The 24,549-nt window shown below is 37.0% G+C and overlaps 1 protein-coding gene across 1 annotated transcript; it reads right to left on the reverse strand.

The window, feature by feature from the left end:
* Positions 1-1,990: 1,990 nt before the first annotated feature.
* Positions 1,991-24,498, reverse strand: ZDHHC2 (zDHHC palmitoyltransferase 2). Its single transcript, XM_083367596.1, has 13 exons — positions 24,024-24,498; positions 19,826-19,852; positions 16,946-17,040; positions 14,242-14,362; positions 12,573-12,642; positions 12,033-12,065; positions 11,440-11,560; positions 9,308-9,440; positions 9,088-9,214; positions 8,856-8,945; positions 4,702-4,814; positions 3,073-3,143; positions 1,991-2,839 (listed from the first exon to the last, which is right to left on the reverse strand). The coding sequence occupies exons 1-12, from the start codon at positions 24,211-24,213 to the stop codon at positions 3,103-3,105; spliced, it is 1,161 nt and encodes a 386-aa protein (XP_083223722.1). The 5' UTR covers positions 24,214-24,498; the 3' UTR covers positions 1,991-2,839; positions 3,073-3,102.
* Between the last annotated feature and the right edge of the window lie 51 nt (positions 24,499-24,549).

The following is a 24,549-nucleotide window of genomic DNA, read 5'->3' on the forward strand; positions in this document are numbered from 1 at the left end:
AATTATGAAAAACAGAAGAAACCTACCGATGTGTATGAGTTTGTGCCATGGGCACAAACTTTAAAAAGTTTCTTGCTCAGTACAGTAATACATTTCTAACACAAATACTTGAGATTCTTTTTGCTGCATTCAGCTTCTATAGAAGCATTTATTTTTTCTTTTGCATGGAGGCAATGACTGCATCATTTAAAGTATTTTTTCCCATTCAGAACACACGTTCATCCCAAATCACAATACTACACCCACTTACCCATTACCAAATTTGTTAGTGCACATGTAAGATAGGAATCAGATAAAACTATAGTGGGAATCCTAAAACAAGCGAAACACAGTTAGAAAATGACATTCCAACACACAAGGTTTGCCCCCTGCCTAGCCCTAAAAGATTGCCCAGACCAGCAATAAACCAATCAAGCAAAAATCATATAATTGATTACAATTGTCTTTAACCAGGTAAGAACCCTAGTTTTCAGTTCATCAAAGTTGTGGTTTCCCAAATGCAGTTGTATAGCAGATAATGCACAGAATCCTTTTCCCCAAACAGTTACAACAGGGGAATTTAAACAGGACTGACTAGAATTCCATGTTGCAGAGATACCTCTTTTCTTTCTTTATTGCCACTGCTGTCCCACTACTATTGTTTCCTTACTCCAATCTCAAACCTTATATCGGAAATCTCCTGCTTGTAAAAATCAACAGAATTTACTTCCAGTGAAAGGTTGTAATGTAATGTAATAGTGAAGGTTGTAATGTAAAAAAACCATTTGAATGAATACATTCTATTCCCAATGTATCAAAAGAAGATACATTATTTTAAATAGTCCCATATCTACCATAAACTCCTCTCTAGTTTGCATGACTCTTATCACCTGAATATGTTAAAGTCTCCTTTCTCTGCAAAATTTTGGCATTGGACAGCTGACAGTCTCCGTTTCCATGAAGACGTGCTGAATTTTATTAAAAAATATTGTAAGGTGTTCTATCTAACAAGTGTATGACAACTTTCCCTTTCAATTTACACATATTTTAAAGACAACCCAACAGAGCAAAACATTTCACAATGTACAGTATATGAAGACTAAGCAGTATAAGGAGTAGTTTTCTCATTTTATTCCTCTGATTTTCTCATCACTTCCATATCTAAATATAAATAATTAGAACACTATGCTATGAAAATGAGTTGTCTATGCTAATATATGCTGTGTAAAACTATAACCTAGAAGTACACAACCTTTTCAAATATCCCAAATTTTATGGGTCATATTCTGGCACTTTTGGTGATTAGATCCTACTGAGATTTTTCAAATGGATTAAAGTATCAGGGAAAAATCCAAACCTACACTATTACAGTCGTAATAATATCATCACAAACACATCATGCTATCTCATTTATTCTCCACAAGACCATTCTGAAATATTTAAAATCTATACAGCTACAGAAAATAATGTGCTGCTTTTAAAAAAATATTTGAGACCACTACAGCTGGGAACTCATTCAGTCAGACCTACCGGTATGTGTAGCGCCTGTTTAGAAGTCTAAAGTGACTGCTAAAGTGATTCTGAAAACTTTGATTTAATTTTTCTCTTGTTTCTTAAATACTTTTCAGTAAAATGTACAATTTTCTCACATTCTTCCCTAACCAAACTGTTTATGGACCGTTTTGAAATTGATTATAACCTATTTTATGTAAACAGCATACTGTATTATGTATAGCTTAAACGTATTAATTTCACCTTCCACTGTACATGCAAAGGCACTGATAAAACCAGTTCTATGAAACTGTTAAGTTTCTTGGCTTCCAAAATTTCTTAAGTCTTAAATTCAGTTCTTAGATCATATAACAATTCATAAAAGCCTCAGGTAATTAATTTCATTTAAAGCGTGTCTCTGCTAGATCCAGTTATCTTAATAATATAATCTAAACCATAGTAATAGTATGAATATGAGTGTTACGTAATATTATACAACTCTTCACATGTAAATCACCAGGGTAATAGCGAGGAATGTAGCAATTCAAGGATGCTGTTACAACAAAGCCTCTTATTGATATATAAACTGAGGTCAGCTGACCATTCTGAAGAGTTAAAAAAATCATTTCAAGTAAGGTTGAGTAAACTGAATTTGCCATCACAAAATTTCAAAAAACCTTGCTCCGAGCATGGTTCTAACTATGCTCATTTTTACATATATAAATAAATGTGAACTTCATTTTGGTCTCTCGGTTATGAAATAAGAGAAATTATAATCTAGCCCTTATATAAAGAGATGCATGAGCATGATTGTCCAACCTGAGGCTAGTTTATAATTAAAACAGTTTTGCTAACTCAACTGAAAGCAGCAATCAGATTATCTTCTGCTCATTATATCTAATCCAACAAGCTATTCAATGAACTGACAAAACTTTACAGTCCAAGGAATAAAGGTAGTTTGCAGAAGGAAATCACAAGCAAGATTTTAAAGATTCAAGAACTGCTTCCAAGAGCATGTTTAGATTATATATAGTTTATGCTCACTTGAGCTATAAATGTCAATTCAAAAACCCCGCCTATAATTTCTAAAGGATTAACAGTTGTCCTGTATGTGTTAAGATTTCCCATTTTCCCAACATGTCATTTTCAAGATTTTCATTTTGCACTGTAACCATGTTCTAAGTTAGCCAAACTGCTATTTTTATGATATTCAAGAAGCGTCAACAGGTATTTCAAGTGATGATGCAGAGACAGCTAATTAGGCCTTGAATTTTTTTCTGACCACATCCATGAAGCACTGGACTAAGTAGCTGATTGATGAACGCTGATGTAGTGGATGAATTCTTCATCCTTTCATCAACTCTGCTTTCTATAAAAAGTATTAAAAAAGTATTATTTGAAAAACTAATGGCTTTCCTTCTACATAATTACAGAAATTACAGAGTAAAGCAATGTTTCTTAACCTTGGCAACTTGAAGATTTGTGGATTTAACTCCCTGAATTCCCCAGCAAGCATGCATTTCTAAATTGCCAAAGCTGAGAAACACTGAGAAATTTTATTAAATATAAAAGAGCCAGAAAAGTTTTTTAAAAATGACTTACTTTAAGAACCAATGTTGTTTACTTGCAAGACTAGGTTTCATTTTCCATAGATAGTGCAGGATTGCTCACACCTAAAAAAAAAGATGTTCTTAAGCAATGATTTTTAACTTTGTTTTAAATAAATTACACCTTGAAGCTGACTGACAACTATAGCAGAAGCATTATCTGGATAACCACTCACACTGCTACTTTTATGTTTGTACCTTCTGAGTGGTCAAGGGCAGCCTGTGTAGGGTGTGTTGCAATAGTTCAACTGCATAGTGGCTAAGTCAGAAAAATTTACAAGCTTATGGCACCTGACTCCATGCTGGCAGGTGACCTTGCCCAGCAGCCTCTTACAAAGAAGGCTCAATTCTCCTCCCCGCTCTCCAAGCACCAACTGAAATTAGCCAGAGAAAAGAGTGGGATCACTATAAAACAATGTCTTCACCTTGCAAACCCTGGAATCCGCCCAGAAGGAAAACATAATGAAACAGAAGGCTGCTTAAGAGGTAACCAGGAAAGTTACATCATTCCTATCCTGTCAGCTGTCATCCAAAGTGCTATCGATGCTATCAAGTGCTTTCAAACATAGTATATCTCAGCCTGAAACCTGACTTAAAGATGCAGATAATTAGCTTCCTCGAGGACCCTCTGAAGCTGCAGCCAACTGCCCTATTAAAAAGGGGAGGTTGTAAACTGAACAAAAATTGCCCATTTTGTAATGCTCCCTTGATTATTTTTATAAATAACTTAAGTTGGTGAACATATCTAATACTCCTATTTTCCACACAACAACCCTGTGAGGGGGGTTGGGTTGAGAAAGTGACTGGCCCAAAGGCACCCAGCAGGCTTTCATGCATATGGTGGGACTAGCAGAACAGTAATTCTATGTAGGGTTCAGTGATGTTTTCATGGGACGGGTACAACCACCAAGAGTGCTATTAGTAGAACCAAGTCTTCAATTCTCATAACTGTACACTGACTTCATCTATATTTATTTCTACCATTTATAGTCAATAGATGAAAAAAAAGTTTCACTAGATCATTTTCACTGATTAGTTCATGATGTTCCTCAAAGAGAAATGCCAAAGTTCTGAAAATCTTATACAGTACTCCTCGACTTACAACCACAATTGAGCCAAAAATTTCTATTGCTAAGTGAGACAGATGTTAAGTGAGTTTTGCCCCATTTTACAATCTTTCTTGCCACAGTTAAGTGAATCACTGCAGTTGTTATTGTTAACTGAATCTGTCTTCCCCACTGACTTCGCTTGTCAGAAGGTCACAAAAGGTGATGACATGACCTGGGACATGGGAACCATCATAAATATGAATCAGTTGTCAAACATCTGAATTTTGATCATGTGACCATTAGGATGCTGCAATGGGTTGTAAGTGTGAAAAACGGCCATAAGTTAGTTTTTCTAGTGCTGTTGTAACTTCGGTCACTAAACTAATAGTTGTAAGTTGAGGTCTACCTGTACCAAAATATGTGCCCACTTCCAAATTTTCAGCTTGTTAACTTAAAATGCTCTCCTTTAATCTTTGGCTGAAATTATCTGATCTGATGCCTCAGCCTAACAACCCACTTTTAATAAAAATAAATAAATAAATAAATACAATAAAAATATTGTAACAATTTCTTACCTAGTTTGTTCTTTTCAGTATCTGCATTAGTTTCTGTCCAAGATTGAGGATCAGTAAGAAGGTGGCTCTGGGAATCTCGTAATGTCTTAGTTGGAAAATGATGGCTATTCTCACTATAAAAAAAATGATTTAAAAAGTTGAATGAGAAGCAATTCCATGAACTGAATTATTGATCAGGGCGCTTGGGGAATATAGGAGAACGCTGATGTTATTTTCTTGCCAATAAGGGATAGTTTGCCATATAGTAAGGAATTTCTGTGATGTCTCTGGTGGACGCTTCCCTAGATGCCTCTCCAGATGTTAGTTTGGAGGAGGATGAGCCAGTCCCCTGCACATCAGGGAGGGAGGGAGGGAGCTGATGGCTCTGAGGTGGGGCTGCAAACCCAAGTGAGGTGAGCAGTCAATGGGAGGGTGACCGGATGAGCAGCTGGTTGAGTGTGATTCAGCTGAAGCACAGCTGCAGCAGGAAAATCCTCAGGCTTCGGGTAGCAAAAACACAGCTGAACTGATTAGTAGTGAGGAAGGGGAACTGCCTTTTCCACCTGATCCGAGAACACTTAAGGCAAAGAAAAGGCAAGAACAGCGAAAGCCTGACTACTTATGAGGCAGCAGTTTCATCCCTCTTGGTGAGCTGCACTGGAAGCTGGCTATTTACCATAGCAGACAGATGGAGACAACACTGGGAACAAAGTGTTCATTTCCTAGTTGTTTCTTGGTCACTGTGATTCCTGCCTTGTTTTGGATTGACACTGTATCTTGATTGTGCCTTATGGATTTTGGACTCTTCTTGTTTAATTTGCCTGGTGGACTTATCTTGTTTAGGAACTTTCAAGTGCCTTGTGGACTCATTGGTCATTGCTCTGTGGACTAGCGTTGGTTTGCTTTTGGCTGGACTTAATTGGGACAGTTCTGGATTTTTGGTGAAGGGAATTGCTGGGGAATATTAGTAAAACCACTAAACTACTATCATGTGTGCATGTGAGTGAGCAGGACAGCACAATTTCCTTATATCAGTCTATACTTATTGGTTATTTCCAGGAGAGAAATACTTATTTTGCACATTTATTGCCAATACATAACCACACATATAGTTAAATCAAGGCTTTTGTAGGCTAGTGAGTTGAATATACTGAATGAGGTTGTGTTTTTTTAGTATTTCAAATACACAAAGACAGAAAACTGTTGGCCTCATATCTTGCAATCATGTAAGAAACTTGGAAAATAGATTGCTGAGAAAAAACTTCAGAACACTAACATATTGTTGAAAATATATTGTCTCACAAAATGTAAAGCAATTCACAATTATTCTGCTTTAGCAATAAAACCAAGAAGCTTTTCTATTTTTCTTTATAATTATTGAGAACTTATAAAAATAATGTGGAAGAATAGTATACATTTAATTGTAAGTGTGAAATACAAACTCTTTAAATGATTTTCTCACTGCAGTCTAGAACAAACACCCAGATTGTTCAATGGCATTAGGAATGGGATATCAAATGAATATTTTTTACAAGTGGTCCTTTTTAAGTGACCACAGTTGAGACTGACAGCTTTGTCATTAAGCAAAGATTTCACTATGTGAAACTGCAATGCTGCTTGCTATTTTATTCAGCTTTGCTTTGCTTTCCAGACCTGCAAAGGTTGTAAATGAGAGGATTGGTTGTATAGTTACTTTTGCATCACCATTGTAACTGCAAATAGTTGCTAAATGAGGCATTCACTAAACAAGCATTCTATGGTTTTATGCATTGGGACATAGTAAAAATCATCTGATTCTTAGCAATTCTTAAAAATAGATAAATACAACTTCAAATGAACAACAACATATGACTTATTACAACATGGCATCTTTTACAAGAAAGCCAAAATGGAGAGACTATGTGTGAAAAACTGTAAGTACACTTTATAATTCAGTAGCTTGTAGAACTGCCTTTAGCAGCAATAAGAGAAAGTAATTTTCTGTATGACTTTATCAGTCTCTCACATTGTTGTGGAGGAATTTTGGCCACTTTGCTTCACAACATTGCTTCAGTTCATTGAGGTTTGTGGGAATTTGTTTATGCATAGCTCTTTTGAGGTCTCACCACAGCATTTCAATCAGGTTGAGGTCTGGATTTTGACTGGGCCATTGGAACACCTTGGCTCTTTTCTTTTTCAGCCATTCTGTTGTAGATTTGCTGATGTGCTTGGGATCACTGTCCTGTTGCATGACCCAATGTTGGGCAAACTTTAGCCGTCGGACAGATGGCCTCATATTTGACTTTAGAACACTTTGATATACAGAGGAGTTCAGGGTCGACTCATTGACCGCAAGGTGCCCGGGTCCTGAGGATGCAAAACAAGCCCAAATCTTCACCCCTCCACTACCTTGATGATTGGTATGAGATGTTTGTGCTGATATGCTTGTGTCTGATATTTCACCAAATATAGCACTGTGCATTATGGCCACACATCTCCACTTTGGTCTCATCTGTCCAAAAGACTGTGTTCCAGAAGTCTTGCGATTTGTTCAGATGCAACTTTGCAAACCTGAGCTGTGCTGCCATGTTCTTTTTAGAGAGAAAAGGCTTTCTCCTGGCAACCCTTCCAAACAAACCATACTTGTTCAGTCTTTTTTCTAATTGTACAGTCATTAACTTTAACATTTAACCTGCTGAGGCCTGTAGTGTGAGATGTAAATGTTGGATTTGTTTGCAATTTCTCGAAGCATTACATGGTCTGAACTTGGGGTGAATTTGCTAAGATGTCCACTCCTAGGAAGATTGGCAACTGTCTTGCATGTTTTCCACTTGTGAATAATCCTCCTTACTGCAGAATTATGGATTTTTAATTTTTTGGAAATGGCCTTATAACCCTTCCCAGATTGATGGACAGCAACAACTGCTTCTCTGAGATCACTGATGATGTCTTTCCTCTTTGGCACTGTGTTAATACACTCCTCAATGCTGGAGACTAGCAAACTTCTAAAACTTCAGCTTTTATAGAGGTAGTCACACTTGCTGATGATCAATTAATCAATGGTACTTGATTAGCAGCACCTGGATGTTATTTAGCCTCTTCATACCTAAGAAAGCAGTAAGGGTTTGCTTAGTTTTTCACACGTGACATCTCCATTTTAGCTTTTGTTTTGTAAAATAAATGATATGATGTAATCTGCTAAGGATCAGATGATTTTTACTATGTGCTGATACATAAAACAAAAAAACCCTAAGGTGTATTTTCTTTTTCACATGCTTTTAAATGGTTTTGGTGAGTGAACAGATTAGCATCTGAGAAAAGACTATGAGAAAATGAAACATCAGCTATGTGTAAATATTGTGTAGTAAAAAAATGTTTTAAGTCTGATTTGCTGAAGAAAAGATAGAGATCTTATTTACCCATTACGACGTGAGCAGTGAAAGAGATTTGTTAGAATTGTTGCTTTTGCTAAGAAAGATACAGAACAGAACTGGATAAAAGGCAGTGACCATTCAGTTATTTTAGCCAAGGCTTAGCATTTGTTATGAGCTACATGAAGGCCATTATGTGCTTCTCCAGGTGTTGCACCACTGTGCTTTCATACTGAATGTATGACTTTTCTGAATGTTTCTTGATGGCAGATAATCACCATTAATGTGCCTGAAGTACGATTATTTCTACACGAAATAACACACGCAATAATATATAACCTTAGATTGGACCTGGGTATCTGAGAGACCACTTATTTCCAACTATTTCTGCCTGCACTATGTTCAAGCAAAGAGGGTACACTCCAGGTCCCCTCCATTAAATATTGCCATCTTTTGAGGTCTAGGAAGTGTGCCTTCCTGTTGCCCCCCCCCAATGCTCCCAGAATAGCATCCCCACAGAAATAAGGTTGGTTCTCTCTTCCTGGGGTTCCAGAAAACTGTGAAAATCTACTTTAGTCCTAGACCTGGGATTGATATTTATTATTTATTGAATTGTTCCAATTTTATTTTGTTATTTTTGCTGTCTATTAGATTATTTTAATCTGGGCGGTCTGTGATTCAATGTTTTTAGCTGTTTTTATGTTTTCCCTAGCTTTACATATCACTCAGATTCCACTAGAATTGGGTGGCCAAGAAATTTAAATAAATACACACATACAGTACATATTGTACATAAAGAATTATAATAATAATATATAGGCATACTTTTTATTTGCATTGTGTGCTGCAGGAGTAGAAGCTTGTTCAAGATCTTGGTTAACAAGGCAGGTAGGAAAAGAGCATCCATCTCCTAGGCTGAAAATTAATTAAAAAACATATAGATAAGTAAGCTGCACTCAAAAGCTTTTTCAATATTGAATTTAAGTGTTGGTATTTAAAAGTATTTAGTTCATATAATTTAATGTGGAAACAACGGTCTCTTAAATACAGCACTCACCTGGTAAAAATTGGCAACAGCCAGTACTTTTTCTCATCTCCAAACACTTCCCTTAGGTTTTTGATGAAGCCCAAATTAAACCCATTTTTATCTTTTCCATGTCGAAAAACAGGTGCTCGGAATGCCTCTATAAGAAATTGTTACATTATTTAACATTTTCAAAATAGGACACTCAAGGGGCAGAGTGGTTTGTTGACAAAATAAAGTTCTAATTCCTTACCTAAAGTTGATTTATTCTTACTGACCAACCAGCAATGATAACCAAAGAGAGAGGATAAGCTAATTGAAAACATAGCTGCAGCAAAGAACAAAAACATAATATGGAACTTCGCTTGAGTATCAGGAAGGCCATTCTATAAAGAAGAGAGAAAAAACAATTGTTTCAATGCTCTTTTAGATACATAAATACATCTATTTCAAAATCAAGGTAGATCAGTAACGACTACATACAATCTTCTCTTATTTATGACAGTGTTTTCCCAACTTGCCAACATTAAGACTTCCAGTATTCCCTGGACAGCATAACCCAACTTTGAAAAACACTGATTTATATTATAACTATATTGGACCTAATTGAAGTGCTATAAATACAGATAGCCTCAATTTAAAACTATTCATTTAGTGACCATTTGAAATTACAATGGCACCGAAAAAAGTGACTTATGACTGGTTTTCAAACCATGGTCACTTGATGAAAATTTGGATGTTTGACAACTGGGTTCATATGATCACCATTTGTAACCTTCTCAGCCAGCTTCCGACAAGCAGTCAATGGGGGAAACCAGATACATTTAACAACTGCACAATTCACTTAAGAACTGCACTGATTTAAGAGCTGTGGCAAAAATGAGCACAAAATGGGGCAAAATTCACTTAACTGCCTTCCTTAGCAACAGAAATTTTGCGCTCAATTGTAGTCGTATGTCAATGACTACTTGTATTGTTATATGGAAAAATGTAGAGGGCTGTTTGAATGTGCCTCGTAGTTAATTGTTAATCAAATTACACCTAAACATGATAAATGAACCAGGTTTATAAGTTGAAGCTTGATAAATTTAATTTTACTCTGTAACTGACCTCCAACCAGTTTTTTAACTACTGAAACTACTGAAGGGACATAACAAGAATTTTATTTAAGGATCCAAAATACTAATTAATGCCCACAACATCCAAATACTGTACATCCAAATACTGTACATGGAATATATGGAGAGAAAAAGTTCACATATTCCTGATTTTCATTATATCGTGTCAGGAAGACACAATTTTAAAGACCAGCTTCATACACAACATTGTCTGAAAAACTATAGAGCTATACAGACCTTAAACACAGTCTAAACAGTTCAGACTATTCCAATTATTGACTATTAAAAAGGTAAAGGTAAAGGTTCCCCCGCACATACGTGCTAGTCGTTTCCGACTCTAGGGGCCAGTGCTCATCTCCGTTTCAAGGCCGAAGAGCCAGCGCTTGTCCAAGGACGTCTCCGTGGTCATGTGGCCGGCTTGACTAGATGCCAAAGGCGCACGGAATGCTGTTACCTTCCCACCGTAGTGGTCCCTATTTTTCTACTTGAATTTTTACGTGCTTTTGAACTGCTAGGTTGGCAGAAGCTGGGACGAGTAACAGGCGCTCACTCTGTTACGCGGCACTTGGGATTTGACCCGCCAAACTGCCGACCTTCTGATCGACAAGCTCAGCAATATATACCGTAATTAAATCCCAATGCCTGTCATATTCCCTTTTGCCACACAACTATGGGTTTCTGGGAAGTATAATCGAAAGTGCAGTGGTGCTGAAGTATCTACAACTTTCCCAAGTTTCATTTCAACAGGAGTCATGAGTCCTGGCTGTCAACATTCAGCTTGAGAATCCAGTTTCATTCTGTTTCCAAAAGGTTTACTGTTTATTGAATAAACTGCATGGTTATGTTGAAGTAAAACTAACTTTGAGGTTCCAACACCAATTCATAGACTTAAACAATAATTTTCGCAGCAAACCCCCAATGTCTTACGTAATCCATATCATCGTTCACTTTATTATGATTACTGTCTGCCTCAAATCCACACCTGTTCTGGGGACTTTGGCAAGGCTTCAGGCTCCCACGGTTTTCGTTTCTCCTTCATACCCACTTTAAAGTAACACCTCCCCCCCCAATCTAAAGGCAAGTTGAAACTTAAAGGCACGTAGCTGCCAAAGTTTCATCCTCACACTGACTTTCTGTAAATTAGCCCATTTCAGTTACCTTCAATGATTTTTGCCCTACATCTTCCAATGTCACCTAACTGAAGCTTACAGACACAAGAGTTTCAATAATGTATACATTCTGAACCAGAAAATGATCTGAAACTTACTGTCCAGAATCTAATAAAATGCTGTAACTCAGTTGCAAAGATGAAAAGGCAGTATAATAGAGAGTAAGCCAAGAATAGAAGAAAAAACTTGTAATTTGAGAATCCAACACAGTTGTTCACCCTAGGAAAAGAGAATACAAATTGCTGAAAACATATGTATGATCGGACACACACAAAACGAATATATCTATAATACTCCATTTGTTATTATAAGTAAACACACTTCTGCTTTTCACATTAAAATAATGCTTTAAATAAAGGAGTCACATCAATGAACAGTATGATTCATAATAATATTACAAACATAAAAAGTAATAGTCACAAAAATTAAAAACAGAAAGATGAACTGGGCTTATTAAGGTGTTTCTTTCAATATTTTCCACAAAAACTACACAGCTTTTGAACTGGTATATTACTCTTTCCCTGGAGTTTCTTAAAGAAGCTGGTTTCAAAAGTATCACTTGTCATTATAGTTCTTCAGTTCTGACCAGTGCTGTTGTTAAAGCAGCAACAGTAAAATCATTTTTTTTTTTGCCAATAAAGACAGCGAGCTTCCCAGTGTTCTTGGTATTCATGACAAAAAAAAAACTTACCAGGGACAGTGATGATCCATTTTCAAAATACATCTTAAAAAGACAAACAATGTAGATTATTTTATAGAATTCACAAAAAAGTTAATCGTACTGCAACAAAACTTTTGTGCCAAAGACAATCTTAACAGATAAAACAAATTAGTCCATAAGTTCAGTTGGTATAACTGGACCAGCATCTAAATGAGGAATTTAATTTGTGCTTGAACAGACTTAAGATATTGTTCATATGACAGTTTCCTTATTTTGTTATCATCAAATCAGATGGTTGTCTAGCCTCTGCTAGGATAAAATCAGGTGACTGAATTATCGGAAGCTTGATTTGGGCTCAGGTTTTTGTTTTATGTGTTTGGTTTTAATAGTTTTAATATGCTTTTATGTTATTTTTATTTTTGATTAGGAGCCACCCAGAGTTTATTATAAGATGGGCGGCTATATAAGTGTTTAAATGAATAAATAAATAAACGTTTCTGAAATCACTTTCAACAAACAAGATATATATAAGTTCTCAGCTTTGCAAATATTGTAATATTTGTTTCTTACTTATCGCAGACAGAACAATGATGGCAACGATCTGGTTTTATAAGTTGGCATCTATCACAATATCTGATTGCTGTAAAGACACAAAAAGATCTATGTTTACTCTACGTGATGCCTTGTGTGTATCTTCCGGCATATCCCAGACAACTACAAAAAGTATGTAACGAAGAGTCATTTTATTAACAATCCCATGTTTCTTTTTTGGATGCAAATTATAATTTATATATTATAATTCTACCATTAATTAGTATTTTGAGTACAATAAGACATATTCATAGATATTTGTGCATATGACTATTTTTTAGCTAAAATGTATTTTAACTATATTCTTGAATAATGCAAAAATATCTGTTAATTTTAGTAACCTCAGTACCAAGAAAGTACCAGTACAAATATCTGGTAATTAATCAGCTGTTTAGCAAGCAACTGAAGAGACTATCAGGTCCTCTCACCACAACTAGTCAATTAACAACAATTATTTGATAAAACTGTTATGTATAGCTGTTGCTATATGAATTTTAAATTATGCTGAGTTCTCGTAAGAGGCAAACTCTACATCCAATGGGACTGGAAGTGCAGTGAGCTAATTATCCTATTCAAACAGTTTCTACAATTGATCCAAAATCTGTTAAGAGAGCCAAAATATAGTTTATTTATAAACTAAAAGTTTTTAAGCAGGGCAGTCTTAACATAAAACATATGGGATAATGCTGGATTGAATTCAAGTTATTTTTTTTAAAAAAAAAATGAAATACAACAATATTAATATTTTCTGGAAAAACGTGAAATAATTTTAATTTTAGTAACTTTTGTTCACAATTAAATGCAATTGAAATTAAAGAATCCTATAACTTTAGTGCACCCTTTGGTTTAATAATTATTCTTCTTTAAATACTCTGGCCTAATTTATAGAGATGAGCAAAACAATCCAACATTATATCCTAACTTTTAAATGTTTTTTTCCCCGAGAAACCATTTCATTTCAGTTTGTTTCACTTAATTTTGACATATTATGACTGGCTTTGATTTTTTTCCAAAAAGATTCAAGTCAATAAATTTGGACCATCTATTAGGCAATAAAACAGCGGGCACAGATTCTGTCTCACTGCCATCAGGTGGAGATAGGCTAAAAAGGAACTGGGGTGGTTTCATGGATTGTTAAACAAATATTTATAGACAGAGAATCATTTTGAATGGCTGCTTAATTGAAAACCAAAGCTGAAGATCAGAGTACTCTAGATGAGCATCTTGAGAGCAGTTTCACAAAAGTAGTTGCCATAGTACACCTGACAATCTAGTAAACACTTATTTAAAATAAGAATGTTAGATGTTCTTTGTCCTTCCCTCTAGCCCAGGGGTGTCAAACTGCTGGCCCGCGGGCCGGATGCGTCATCCAGAAGCCGCACCCACCCCATTGTCGGCAAAGGCAAAACCCTCCAGATAGGTTGCGTGATGTCACATGATGTCACAAGCTTGACACGTCTGCTCTAGCCGATCAGCAAGCTCCCTAGCTTGGTCTTTTTATGACGTGAACTCATTTTAAGCATATCACTGGGCAGAAACCAACCTCCTTTTTATTTAATATATTTTATAATGATTTTTTTAGATTTCATGTGGATACTCTTATGCCTGTGAAATAATCAGGAGGACATCATTCTTGACAAATATTTACCTCCAGACATTGTTCTTGTACTGATAGGGAGGTCCTTGGCTGCCCTCTTCAGCACTTCTTGATGGGTTTCATTTCTAGGTTCTCTATCCATCAATTCCTTATCTGAATAGCTGAGATGGAACTAGGAAATAATGCAGTTCTTGAATCATTATTTATTAACCATTTAGTATAATCATCTTTAGACATTTACCTAAATATTGGAAGGTTTGAAACTAAATAGACAAGCTGATGTGGCTGCTACTTTCTCAATTCAGAAAGGCTATAAAGGTAGTCCTCAACTTATGACAGTAATGGAGACTGCCCATTTGTGTCAGAAGTCGTGGACTATGTTAAATGAAACACCTGAGAAACAACCTCTCCATCCTTGCTTTTCCGAATGCATTCATTAAACGAATGCATGGGTTGTTAGGTAGAGAATGGGGTGTCTCAGCAGTGGGGGAAAACGAAGGAGGCCTAGTGCAGGCACAGGCTCACCCAGGAGGCTTCCCCCACCCGCTGAAATAGCCAATGCTCTGCCTCCTACCCCTTGGGTTCCCTAAAACTCTATGCGCCTCCTCCATACCCCACCCCGTTATAATTGCACACTTAGCTTTGAAGATATCCAGAGCTCAGGAAGTTGGGAGTATAGAAGGCGCTCCATTGCTCAAGGGCACAACTGAGAAGAAATCCTGTTGTTTTTTGCTCCCACTGCAACTCTTTCCTCCCTAGCCAGTATAAATCGGTATGATTTTTTCTTAGCGCTGCTAGCTTTACACTAGAATTATGCTGGCTGAGTTAAGAAGAAAATTGTGCCTATTTTTGGTTCCTTGAAATCCTTTCCTGCCCAGCCAGTGTAAATTGCTAGTGGTTTACGTTGGCTGGGGAGGAAAGGATTACCACGGAAACAAACATGATGGGATTTCTTCTTTGCTCTGCCAGTTTAAGACTAGTGTAAAGCTAGCACTAGTGGCACTAAGAAGAAATCATACTGATTTATGCTGGGGAGGAAAGGACTGCATGGACCAAAATAGGCACGACTTCTTAGTGTCGCAAGTGCTAGCTTTACACTAGTCATACGTTGGCAGAGCAAAGAAGAAACTCTATCATCTTTGCTTCCTCTGCAATCCTTTCCTCCACAGCAAGCATAAATCACTACCAATTTAAGCTGGCTGGGGAGAAAAGGATTGCAAGGGATAAATAGGCACAATTTCTTCTTAGCTCCACAGCATAAGACTAGCGTAAAGCTAGCACTGGTGGCACTAAGAAGAAATTGTAGCAATTTACACTCGCTGGAGAGGAAAGGATTGCAGTGGAAGCAAAAGTAACAGGATTTCTTCTTCTTGATTGTGCCATATGGCCCAGCAAGGGAATGGCTTTCTCTACCCTGACTTCTTGAGCTCTGGATTAGTGAGCGAATGGTGACTGGGAGTGGGGGTGGGAAGGAGTGCATGGAACCTGGTAGGTTGGCAAAGCAGGCCCAGTGCCTCGGAGGACCTAGCGGGGCAGGATGGGATGGTAATAGGTGGGTGGGTGTGCTGCAGTGTCGTAAGGGTGAATGACCGTGGGGGCACTGCAAGGTTCGTAACATTGAAATGGGTTTGTGTTTAGCTTTTGGGGTGCTGGTAGTGTTCTAACTTCAAACATTCATTAAATGGCCTACTGAAATCACATTTGTTTGAACATGAAATTATAACTTTATCAATAATTAAGGATCTGATTTATTAAAGCCTGGACTGTGATGAGAGTTTTTTAAGATAATCCTAACAAATTACCCTTCCCATATTGCTAAGTGAAATTAGTAGGAAAGAAGTAAATCCTTATTTTTTTTAAAAAAAGAAAGCAAATGTAAGAGTAGACAACTATTTAAAGTTTTCAGTTTTGTTTTTAATTTTGTTATGTTGAGAATCAGTACATCATTCTCCCCTATAAAAATGATATAATATTTCAGGTATTAAAACTGAATCTGCCCTTAACCTGTTTAAGTAATTTATGAGGCTAAAAGGCAAACTTGTTCAGTGTCCAGGAGAGAAATCCTTAAATAAAACACAATATTATCAGCAATGTTTTATATCATTTAATGAAAGAAATGGCCCTTTGCAAGTAATTATAAAATGACTGCTATACATAGATTTAAATCAACATTTTAAAATAATGCATTATAGTTGTTAAATAATTAAAAAAATAATAGGTCTGCCTAGAGAAACAAAAATAAATTTTCTTGTTTCCTTTATTAAGATCAAACAATAGTATTTCTGAATTATATTTTTCCATTTATACATATATAAATTGTATTGTAAAGTAATATATTTTTCAATTTTATTTAACAATATTTGAAGTATGTTAATATTATTCCCACCACAGTTAGCTGAGCTGATGACAAGACTAAGAAATTTCAGTATTAAGGAACTGAATATTCTTGTTAAGGGGATTTATTTTCCCTTTTATATGTCATATCTTTATTTCTATAATAAGCAAATTTGAGGAAAAAGAATAAGTACATGAAAAAAATGCAAAATAAACTGATGTTTTTCACATAAATGTTAACAGCTTTGACACTATCAATAAAGTACACATGTTGGTAGCATGTGTCTTCAGATGAACAGATGGAAAACTAGAGAGAATATATTTATGTAGGATATTATTTACTGTATACACGCAGAACCTTTGTGCACCAGAAAGAAAATTAGTAAACAAGGTTTTTTTCTTGCACAAAATTATAACTTACTTCTTTGGAAGGATTCATTGGTAATGTAAAGATTGTTTTCCAGTAAGACCACAAAAACATCATGAAAAATAGATGATACGCAATCAGGCACACCACTAAAACAAGATCATAAAATTAAGGTATTAAGCAAATGACAGAAACTGTCAGAGATATACAGACAACCAAAAAAAAAAAAGCCAAACATTCCCAATGATTCACAATAAAGAACAGTGTTATCACAACACCAACAGAACTGTAAAATAATGGCTCTTAAAGAACACTACCAGAATCTGTTCAGAGAGAAAACTTTGTAAGGAATAAATTTCTGTAGGTTCTGTCATTTAACCTTTTCATTATTTATATCTGTATTCCTTAGAATGGATCTAATGACGGCAAGAGAATCTTCTTAATGTGTCTATAGCAAGATTGTTATGCACTAAGTTATATACAATAACAACAGAAACCTAAGGGCCCTGTTCTATCAAATCAAAGACCTATTTAAGTCCTATTTCCACTAAGACAATTACTCTTCTATAGCAGCTAATGTTCAGAGATATGGTTTCTCTGATTCTGAAAGTAACAGGTAAAACGATTAGTTAAAAATAAGGTATTCAATAGCTACTAATCCATCTAATGCAGAGGTCCCCAACCTTTTGGGCACCAGGGACTGGTTCTGTGGAGAGAGGTTTTTCCGCGGACTAGAGGGTGCGTGGTTTTGTGTGCTGCTGCATCCTGTGGATGGGGCTTTGCTTGTTTGTGTGGCCCGGTTGCTGGCATGATGCAGCCCGGTAGTGGTCTACAGACCAGGGGTTGGGGACCCCTGATCTTATGCATCTTAAACTCATCTAAGCTGTTGGTCATCAATTTAGTTTTACTGTATAATATAATTTACCTATCGATGGAACAAAGAAGCTGATAACTTTCTGCTCAAGAAGTCTACAGTTTAACTACTGAAATAAAGAAGATAGAATCAAGGAAAAACAAGAAAATAGCTGTTTAGTTTGTAACAATCTTAGTGGCAATAGGAGATAGGACAAAATACATAGCAATACACAAGATAGACACCATTATATATTCTTTAACATTCTCTTGACTGGTTCTGCTCCATTTCATAGGGCAAGGAGGTAACAACTGTAATGTAAATACTACAATGTTAGTATTAGTGCTGCAAATAGAAACATAGGAATGGGAAGGAGTCTGGTAGTATCAACTAAAGTTGTCTCAATTTCTTCTATAAAATTATAAAGAATCTGTTTGGTTGTATCTGGTCATTCATACAGAGAAGATAGATCAAGCTTTTGTCCATTTGTTCCTTAGAAAACCTGATCATTGGTTAGGTTTAATGATATATTTACAGGAAGACAGAAATTAAAATGCAGCTTAAAATACAATTAGAAAAGGTATGCAATCTTCAATAACTGTTGAAATAAATCAATTTTTAATGAAATACCTGAACATATATAATAGACTTACCGTAGTTTCCGGCGTATAAGACTACTTTTTAACCCATGAAAATCTTCTCAAAAGTCAGGGGTCGTCTTATACGCCGGGTGCTGAAAATTTAGGGACAGGGCTGGCTGGAAAACCTGGAGCTGATCTCCCATTTAGTCTGCGCAGGGAAAGCGGGACCAATTGGAGAAGAAGCTGCAGTCTGTGATTTTTTACAGGCTGAGGTCTGGGCGTCTTTTCTTCTAAAGTTGAAGAGCAGCTGTAGTATATCCCAACTTGAAAGGCAGGTGGGGAAGGCAGCAGCCAGAGCAGCAGCTTAGCTCTAAGGACACATTTGACTCAGGAACTGGGCGGGCTGGCTGGAAAACCTGGAGCGGATCTCCCATTTGGTCTTTTTTTTAAAAAAAATCCCATTTATATCCTGCCCTTCTCCGAAGACTCAGGGTGGCTTACAATTTAAAGCACAAATCAATGTGCTTAGCAATAGCCTTCATTCTGTGTATATGCCTGTTTATTAGGGCTTTCACACACCCCCAAGCAGCATTATTACAAAGTCAGCTTATTGCCCCCAACAATCTGGGTCCTCATTTTACCTACCTTGGAAGGATGGAAAGCTGAGTCAACCTTGAGCCTAGTGGGATGCGAACCTGCACTAATTGCAGGCAGCTTGTGTTACTTAAGGCTCTGTGCAGGGAAAGCTTTAGAGTGAATTAGGAAAAGTGAAAAAGTGAATTAGGAAAATAGGGAATGGTTGCTGGAATCAGGGGCTGGCATAAAGAAGAGGGAGTCAAGCTATTCTCCAAAGCACCTGAAAGCAGGACAAGAAGTAATGGATGGAAACTAATCAAGGAGAGAAGCAACCTAGAACTAAGGAGAAACTTCCTGACAGTTAGAACAATTAACCAGTGAAACAACCTGCCTCCAGAAGTGGTGAATGCTCCAACACTGGAAGTTTTTAAGAAGAGACTGGACAGCCATTTGTCTGAAATGGTATAGGGTTTCCTGCCTTAGCAGGGGGTTGGACTAGATGACCTCCAAGGTCCCCTCCAACTACTTCTTCTTCTTCTTCTTCTTCTTCTTCTTCTTCTTCTTCTTATTATTATTATTATTATTATTATTATTATTATTATTATTAATTTAATCCACTTGCACTATTTTAAGTTTACATGTTTGATGACAAACAGCCTTATGTTTATAAGTGACAGTTTTCCTAAGCACCTGCATGTCATAAGCATTTGAATTAAAATTACCATATTAAAATCAAATCTGATGTTTTTTAATTTTTATTTGGTGTGCGTTGGAAGAGGGGTAGTCTTATACAGTGAGTATAGCCCAAACCCTATAATTTAACAGGAAATGTAGGGGGTCGTCTTATACGCCCAGTCGTCTTATACGCCGGAAAATACAGTAAATTCTATAAACTACAAAGTATAAAAAATAGCTATTACTTACTTTTTTCTCCAATATTTGATATTGTTACTGCAAGAGAGGAAAGGAGGAAAGATCAGTGAGAAAACTTGTCATTTGACACAAAAAAGCATTCTCAGTTTCTTGATTACATACATACTTATCTTTGAATGAACATATAGTTTATTTTGCATTCCTACATTCTACTTAAGTTGAATTAAATACTGCTTTTGAAAAACGTATTTGCAGATTTTTCAGAAAGGGAATAAAAACAGAGAAAGCAAGTTTGAACAAGTCTTGTCAGACACAGTATACTACAAGAGAAAATAAGTAATATAACCAAGGACAGATGAGAAAAATTTAGTGATTAGACATATTCAGCACATCTAAGACGTTTTCTGAGCTGAGTTCAACTCCTGATGACTTCACTAGGATGTTTGGATAGAATTTTTGGAAGTTATATGGAGTGCTATTCCTTTCTTCTGAGAGTTTTTTTCCTTTTCTTTTAGCTTTTAGTCTCCGTATATTTCCTGATGATCTCTCAACCATTGATGTAGTCTGACTTTTCTTATCATCTATATCAGGATCAGTGAAGCATAGCTAGAGACCACTGCTAAAATCACTGACTGGCTTCTAATCTATTATGGGGTATAGAATCCTCCCCTCGGTGTGACTGTGGGGTCCCATGTCAAACTGTAGATCACATTGTGACTGGCTGTAAGTTGAGGCCATATATTGATCCAGTTTCTGATTTTTTCCAGATAAAGGAGATGGCCTAGACACTGATATATGAATATAGATGTTTTTAATGTTCAGTTTATACACATTATATGTCCATGTTTGTTATGCTATACACTAAATAAATAAATATTATCAGGAGAACTTTAAGAACTTATTTATCATTAGCTGGAAGGTCAAAATATGGGGTTGATATTTAATTCACAATTATTCCCCTGATCCCTCTGAAAATAAAAGCAGCAGTTTTAGATTGGAATACTTTTAGACTATCTCAAGAGTGCATTAATTTTCTTCTGGGCCAGCAAGAAGAAATGGACTATTAAAACAGAGACTAATACCACAACACAGGGACAAAATGAACCGTAGCTTATAAACAACACTTACAATTAATATTTAAGGTTGAATAACATCAGTTAGTAATTAATTGGATTGTTACAGATTCCAGGGAATCTAAGTATTGCATAGAAGCATAGAGATAGAAGGGGGGTTGCAAGGATCATCAAATGCAACCCTTGAAATATTCAGGAAAAACAATGAAATCATCCATGAGAATTGGCTAATTAGTTTCTTAAAAATTTACAGAGAAGCAATATCCACAATCTCCACATTTATAGTCCTACAGTATATTTATAGATATTGTAGACACAAACCTTGTAATATTAAGCACAAGCCAAATTTCTCAAGTAAACCTTTAGTTCTTTAAATAAAGATAATTGTTCTTTAACAAGCTAGAAAAAATACCAAGCCAAGAATGCCAGACTCAGTTTGAGGCCCTGTTCTGTTCCAACTTATTTATAAATGATGTGAATAATAAAGGTTAGAAAATGATTAGATTTACAGATGAAACAAGGAGAGAGGAACAAAAAATATGGTAGAGGAGAAATTAAAACACTGGTGAAAACAAGCAAGATAGATTTCAACAATAACAAAAATGGCCTGCATTTGAGTAGGAAAAATCCAAGACCCAAGTTTAGCATGAAGGAGCACTGTATTAGGTAACAGTGCCTGGAAAAAAAATCTGAGATCTTGCTGGATCCCAAGCCAAGCATGAGCCAACTGGACAGTACAGTATACTTGCAAAATAGCAAATGCAGTGGTAGTCTGCATCAACAGAAGTAAACAAGTACTACTCGCTTAAAAACTGCCTTCTACTACAACCATTTGCAGTTATGATGGCGATAAAAAGTAACTTAGTGACCAGCGCTTGCATTTATGACCTTCTCAGGAAAGCTGAACTAAGATTGTAGGCAGAGTTGCAATCACAAACTTTTTCACTTAGTAAACATTTTGTTTAATGACCAAGTTACAGGTCCCAACTGTGGTCAGTAAATGGGGACTACCTATAATATCAATATCAAAAGGTCATCATTCTTCCCCATTTTATGTTGGTCAGTTCCTACCTAGAGTATCTCTAGTTCTGTCAGCCCGTTAGTGTAGTCCATACAAAAAGCACTAACTATGAATTCTAACACTTATTATAAGGTTAAAGTAACAGAATCTTCCAAGCCTGAAAGCATTCTTCCTCTCTTTTACTTTCCAGAAAACCAGAAAGGGTCTTTTCAAAGATGCTTCCCATGTTCCTTTTGCTTCCCTCAGCCGAGATACCTTTTGCACGAGTTGTCTAGTTTGCAGCTCTTCCTCCTGTTTTCCAAGGTTGTTTCCACAGACCATTACAAATTCTAAGCAATACATTTAGGAAGGACATTTACAAATTGAAGCCTGTCCAAGACAGCAACCAAGATGATAGGAAGAATACAATGAAAAACTTGGAGTGTTTGAAGGCACTACATACTTTTCAAGAATGTTTAATCTCCATCTTTGAACATACTTTATCACTAAATATCAGACAGTACAGATAAACAAAGTATCAACTCTCATTTTGCATTGCTTCCAAATTCTCCATGGAGATAAAACCAAACCAAAATAGGAAAGTCATCATATAATTAAATTATGAACCAGTGGAGTGTGACATAAAAGTTAGATCACATCCTGACTTTAAAAAAGATTGCACCAAAAGTCAGTCCACCATTTTCTTGTTTGTTTTTTCACATTTCAAGAAAAATAGAAAAAAACTGAGGGGAAGGATATGGGAAAGAAGAAAGGAAGGAACAGTGGATGTATATAATCAAAATCACATGAATAGCATTATTCCAGATTGAGGTGAAGAGGTTTTGAAGTGACTGTTGCTATGGTTCCAAGAGAAACAGTAGTATCATCTACTATTCATTTGATTTTCAGCATACTTATCAAATTAGGCTTCTCTGTGTAATTTATTTTTAAAATGGTAGAAATGTCTTAGGTTCACTGAGAGAACAATAATGGAAATAGATAAGTATCTTCTAATAGTCTCTCTCAGTCATCCAAATGATCTCCCTAATGCAGGTTCATCTTTCTTTTAAATAAGAAAAATTGGCTACTGGTTATAAAGGCAACCTTTAATACAGATTGTGGGCACTTCAGGTATTTTGATAATCAGGATTTCAAAAAAGAAACAACACAAAGAATATACCTGACAATAATAGACTATGTTCAAATATAAGGCATTATTCTATTAACATACTTCAGTGGCAACTAACCTTCATGAAATTTAGATTGTCAGCTCAAACTCTGAAAAATACAATTCCTTATTTTATATCTATAATTACACCTTCCAGCAGGTAATTTGGTTATAATATAAAAGTGCCTAGAAGTTTTAAACTACAGCAAACAATTTAAACCAGGGGTGTCAAACTCAATTTCATTGAGGGCCGCATGAGCATTGCGGTTGCCCTCAAGGGGCCGGGTGGGTGTGGCCTACTGGGTGGGCGTGGCCTACTGGGTGGGCGTGGCTAGAGTGCATATGGCCTACTGGGTGGGCATGGCCAGCTCTACATCGTTCGCATCAAGGGTGCCTATGGGGGCCTGGGCAGGAGTGGGACAGGTCTGAGGGTCTCTGGCAGGAGGAAGGTCTCTGGGCCAGGGCCAAGGCAGTGGGGGCCGTTCCCTCACTGTTTCCAGGATGGCTTCGCGGGCCACATGAAACCACTTCGCGGGCCAGATCTGGCCCCCGGGCCTTGTGTTTGACATGTCTGATTTAAACTGTGATATTTTTATCCATGTCCTCACTGAGCTTATTTATGCATAAGATGATAATGTACAGGTATTAAAAAATCAAATTCCTAATTTTACTTTTCATTCCTAGAAATATAGCTTTCCAGAGAACGTGTATGCTTTCTCCTCACATTTGTTTATACTGTATATTGCTGATAAACATTGCTATTTCAATACCAACAAGCACACACAAGGCGTTTTTAGTGCTATGCCTCGATTAATAAATGCTTACACTTACCCCAGGAGACGTTATTTCCTGAACAACAGATAATTATTCTCAAGAGATCTTTCTTAATGAATTAAGGCTAGAAGACTTAAAATCAATCTCCTTTTAAAATTTACCGGTTTGCTTTCTAACACCAGATCCATATAGAATCCATTAATATTGGATAAACAGGGGAGGTTAAAGACTCACCCAGGCAGAGCTGGGCGACGTAGGCATAGTAAGACCAGGCCAGGACGCAGCAGATGAAGAGGACCGGCACCCAGTAAAGTAGAGGACCAGCACGCCGCCACAGGCAGTGTCGCCTCCCGCCTCCTATCCGAGAGCAGCTGCGGGAGGAAGCCACCGACCCCGCCGGAGACGCCATCTTCCCGCGCCCCATCTTCCCTTCCCCGGTTAATCAGCTTTTCCGTCTGCCAGGAGGGCCCGGGCCCTCGCCGCACATGCCCGGCGGCAGAAAAGGCTGGGTGGTTCCAGCGGTTCGCCGCCTTCCGCTTCAGCGCCGTCTTCCTCGGGATGGGCGAAGGCTGCTCCTCCTCCCCACGGTCGCCTTCAGCCACCGACCTCTCCTCCCTCCCGCTCGGCTATCTGTCAGTCACTGAAGAGGGTTCAGCCGCCCATCCCTGAACCGGGGCCGAGGAAAAAAAAAGGGGTGCGATTGAGGCCTCTCTCGCTAATGCCCCACGCTGCTCGCATTGACGACTCGCAGGGCGAAGGG

The sequence above is a fragment of the Vipera ursinii genome (assembly GCF_947247035.1).
Source record: "Vipera ursinii genome assembly, chromosome: 7".
In the NCBI taxonomy this organism is placed as follows: domain Eukaryota; kingdom Metazoa; phylum Chordata; class Lepidosauria; order Squamata; family Viperidae; genus Vipera; species Vipera ursinii.

What these genes read in the sequence shown, in the direction of transcription:
- ZDHHC2 (XM_083367596.1), bottom strand. Translation starts at nt 24,213, where the DNA reads ATGGGGCGCGGGAAGATGGCGTCTCCGGCGGGGTCGGTGGCTTCCTCC. An exon ending in ATGGATCATCACTGTCCCTG is followed by an intron (nt 11,561 to 12,032) that starts GTAAGTTTTTTT and finishes CTCTTTTCCTAG; the next exon opens with GGTGAACAACTGTGTTGGAT. An exon ending in TAAGAATAAATCAACTTTAG is followed by an intron (nt 9,215 to 9,307) that starts GTAAGGAATTAG and finishes AATTTCTTATAG; the next exon opens with AGGCATTCCGAGCACCTGTT.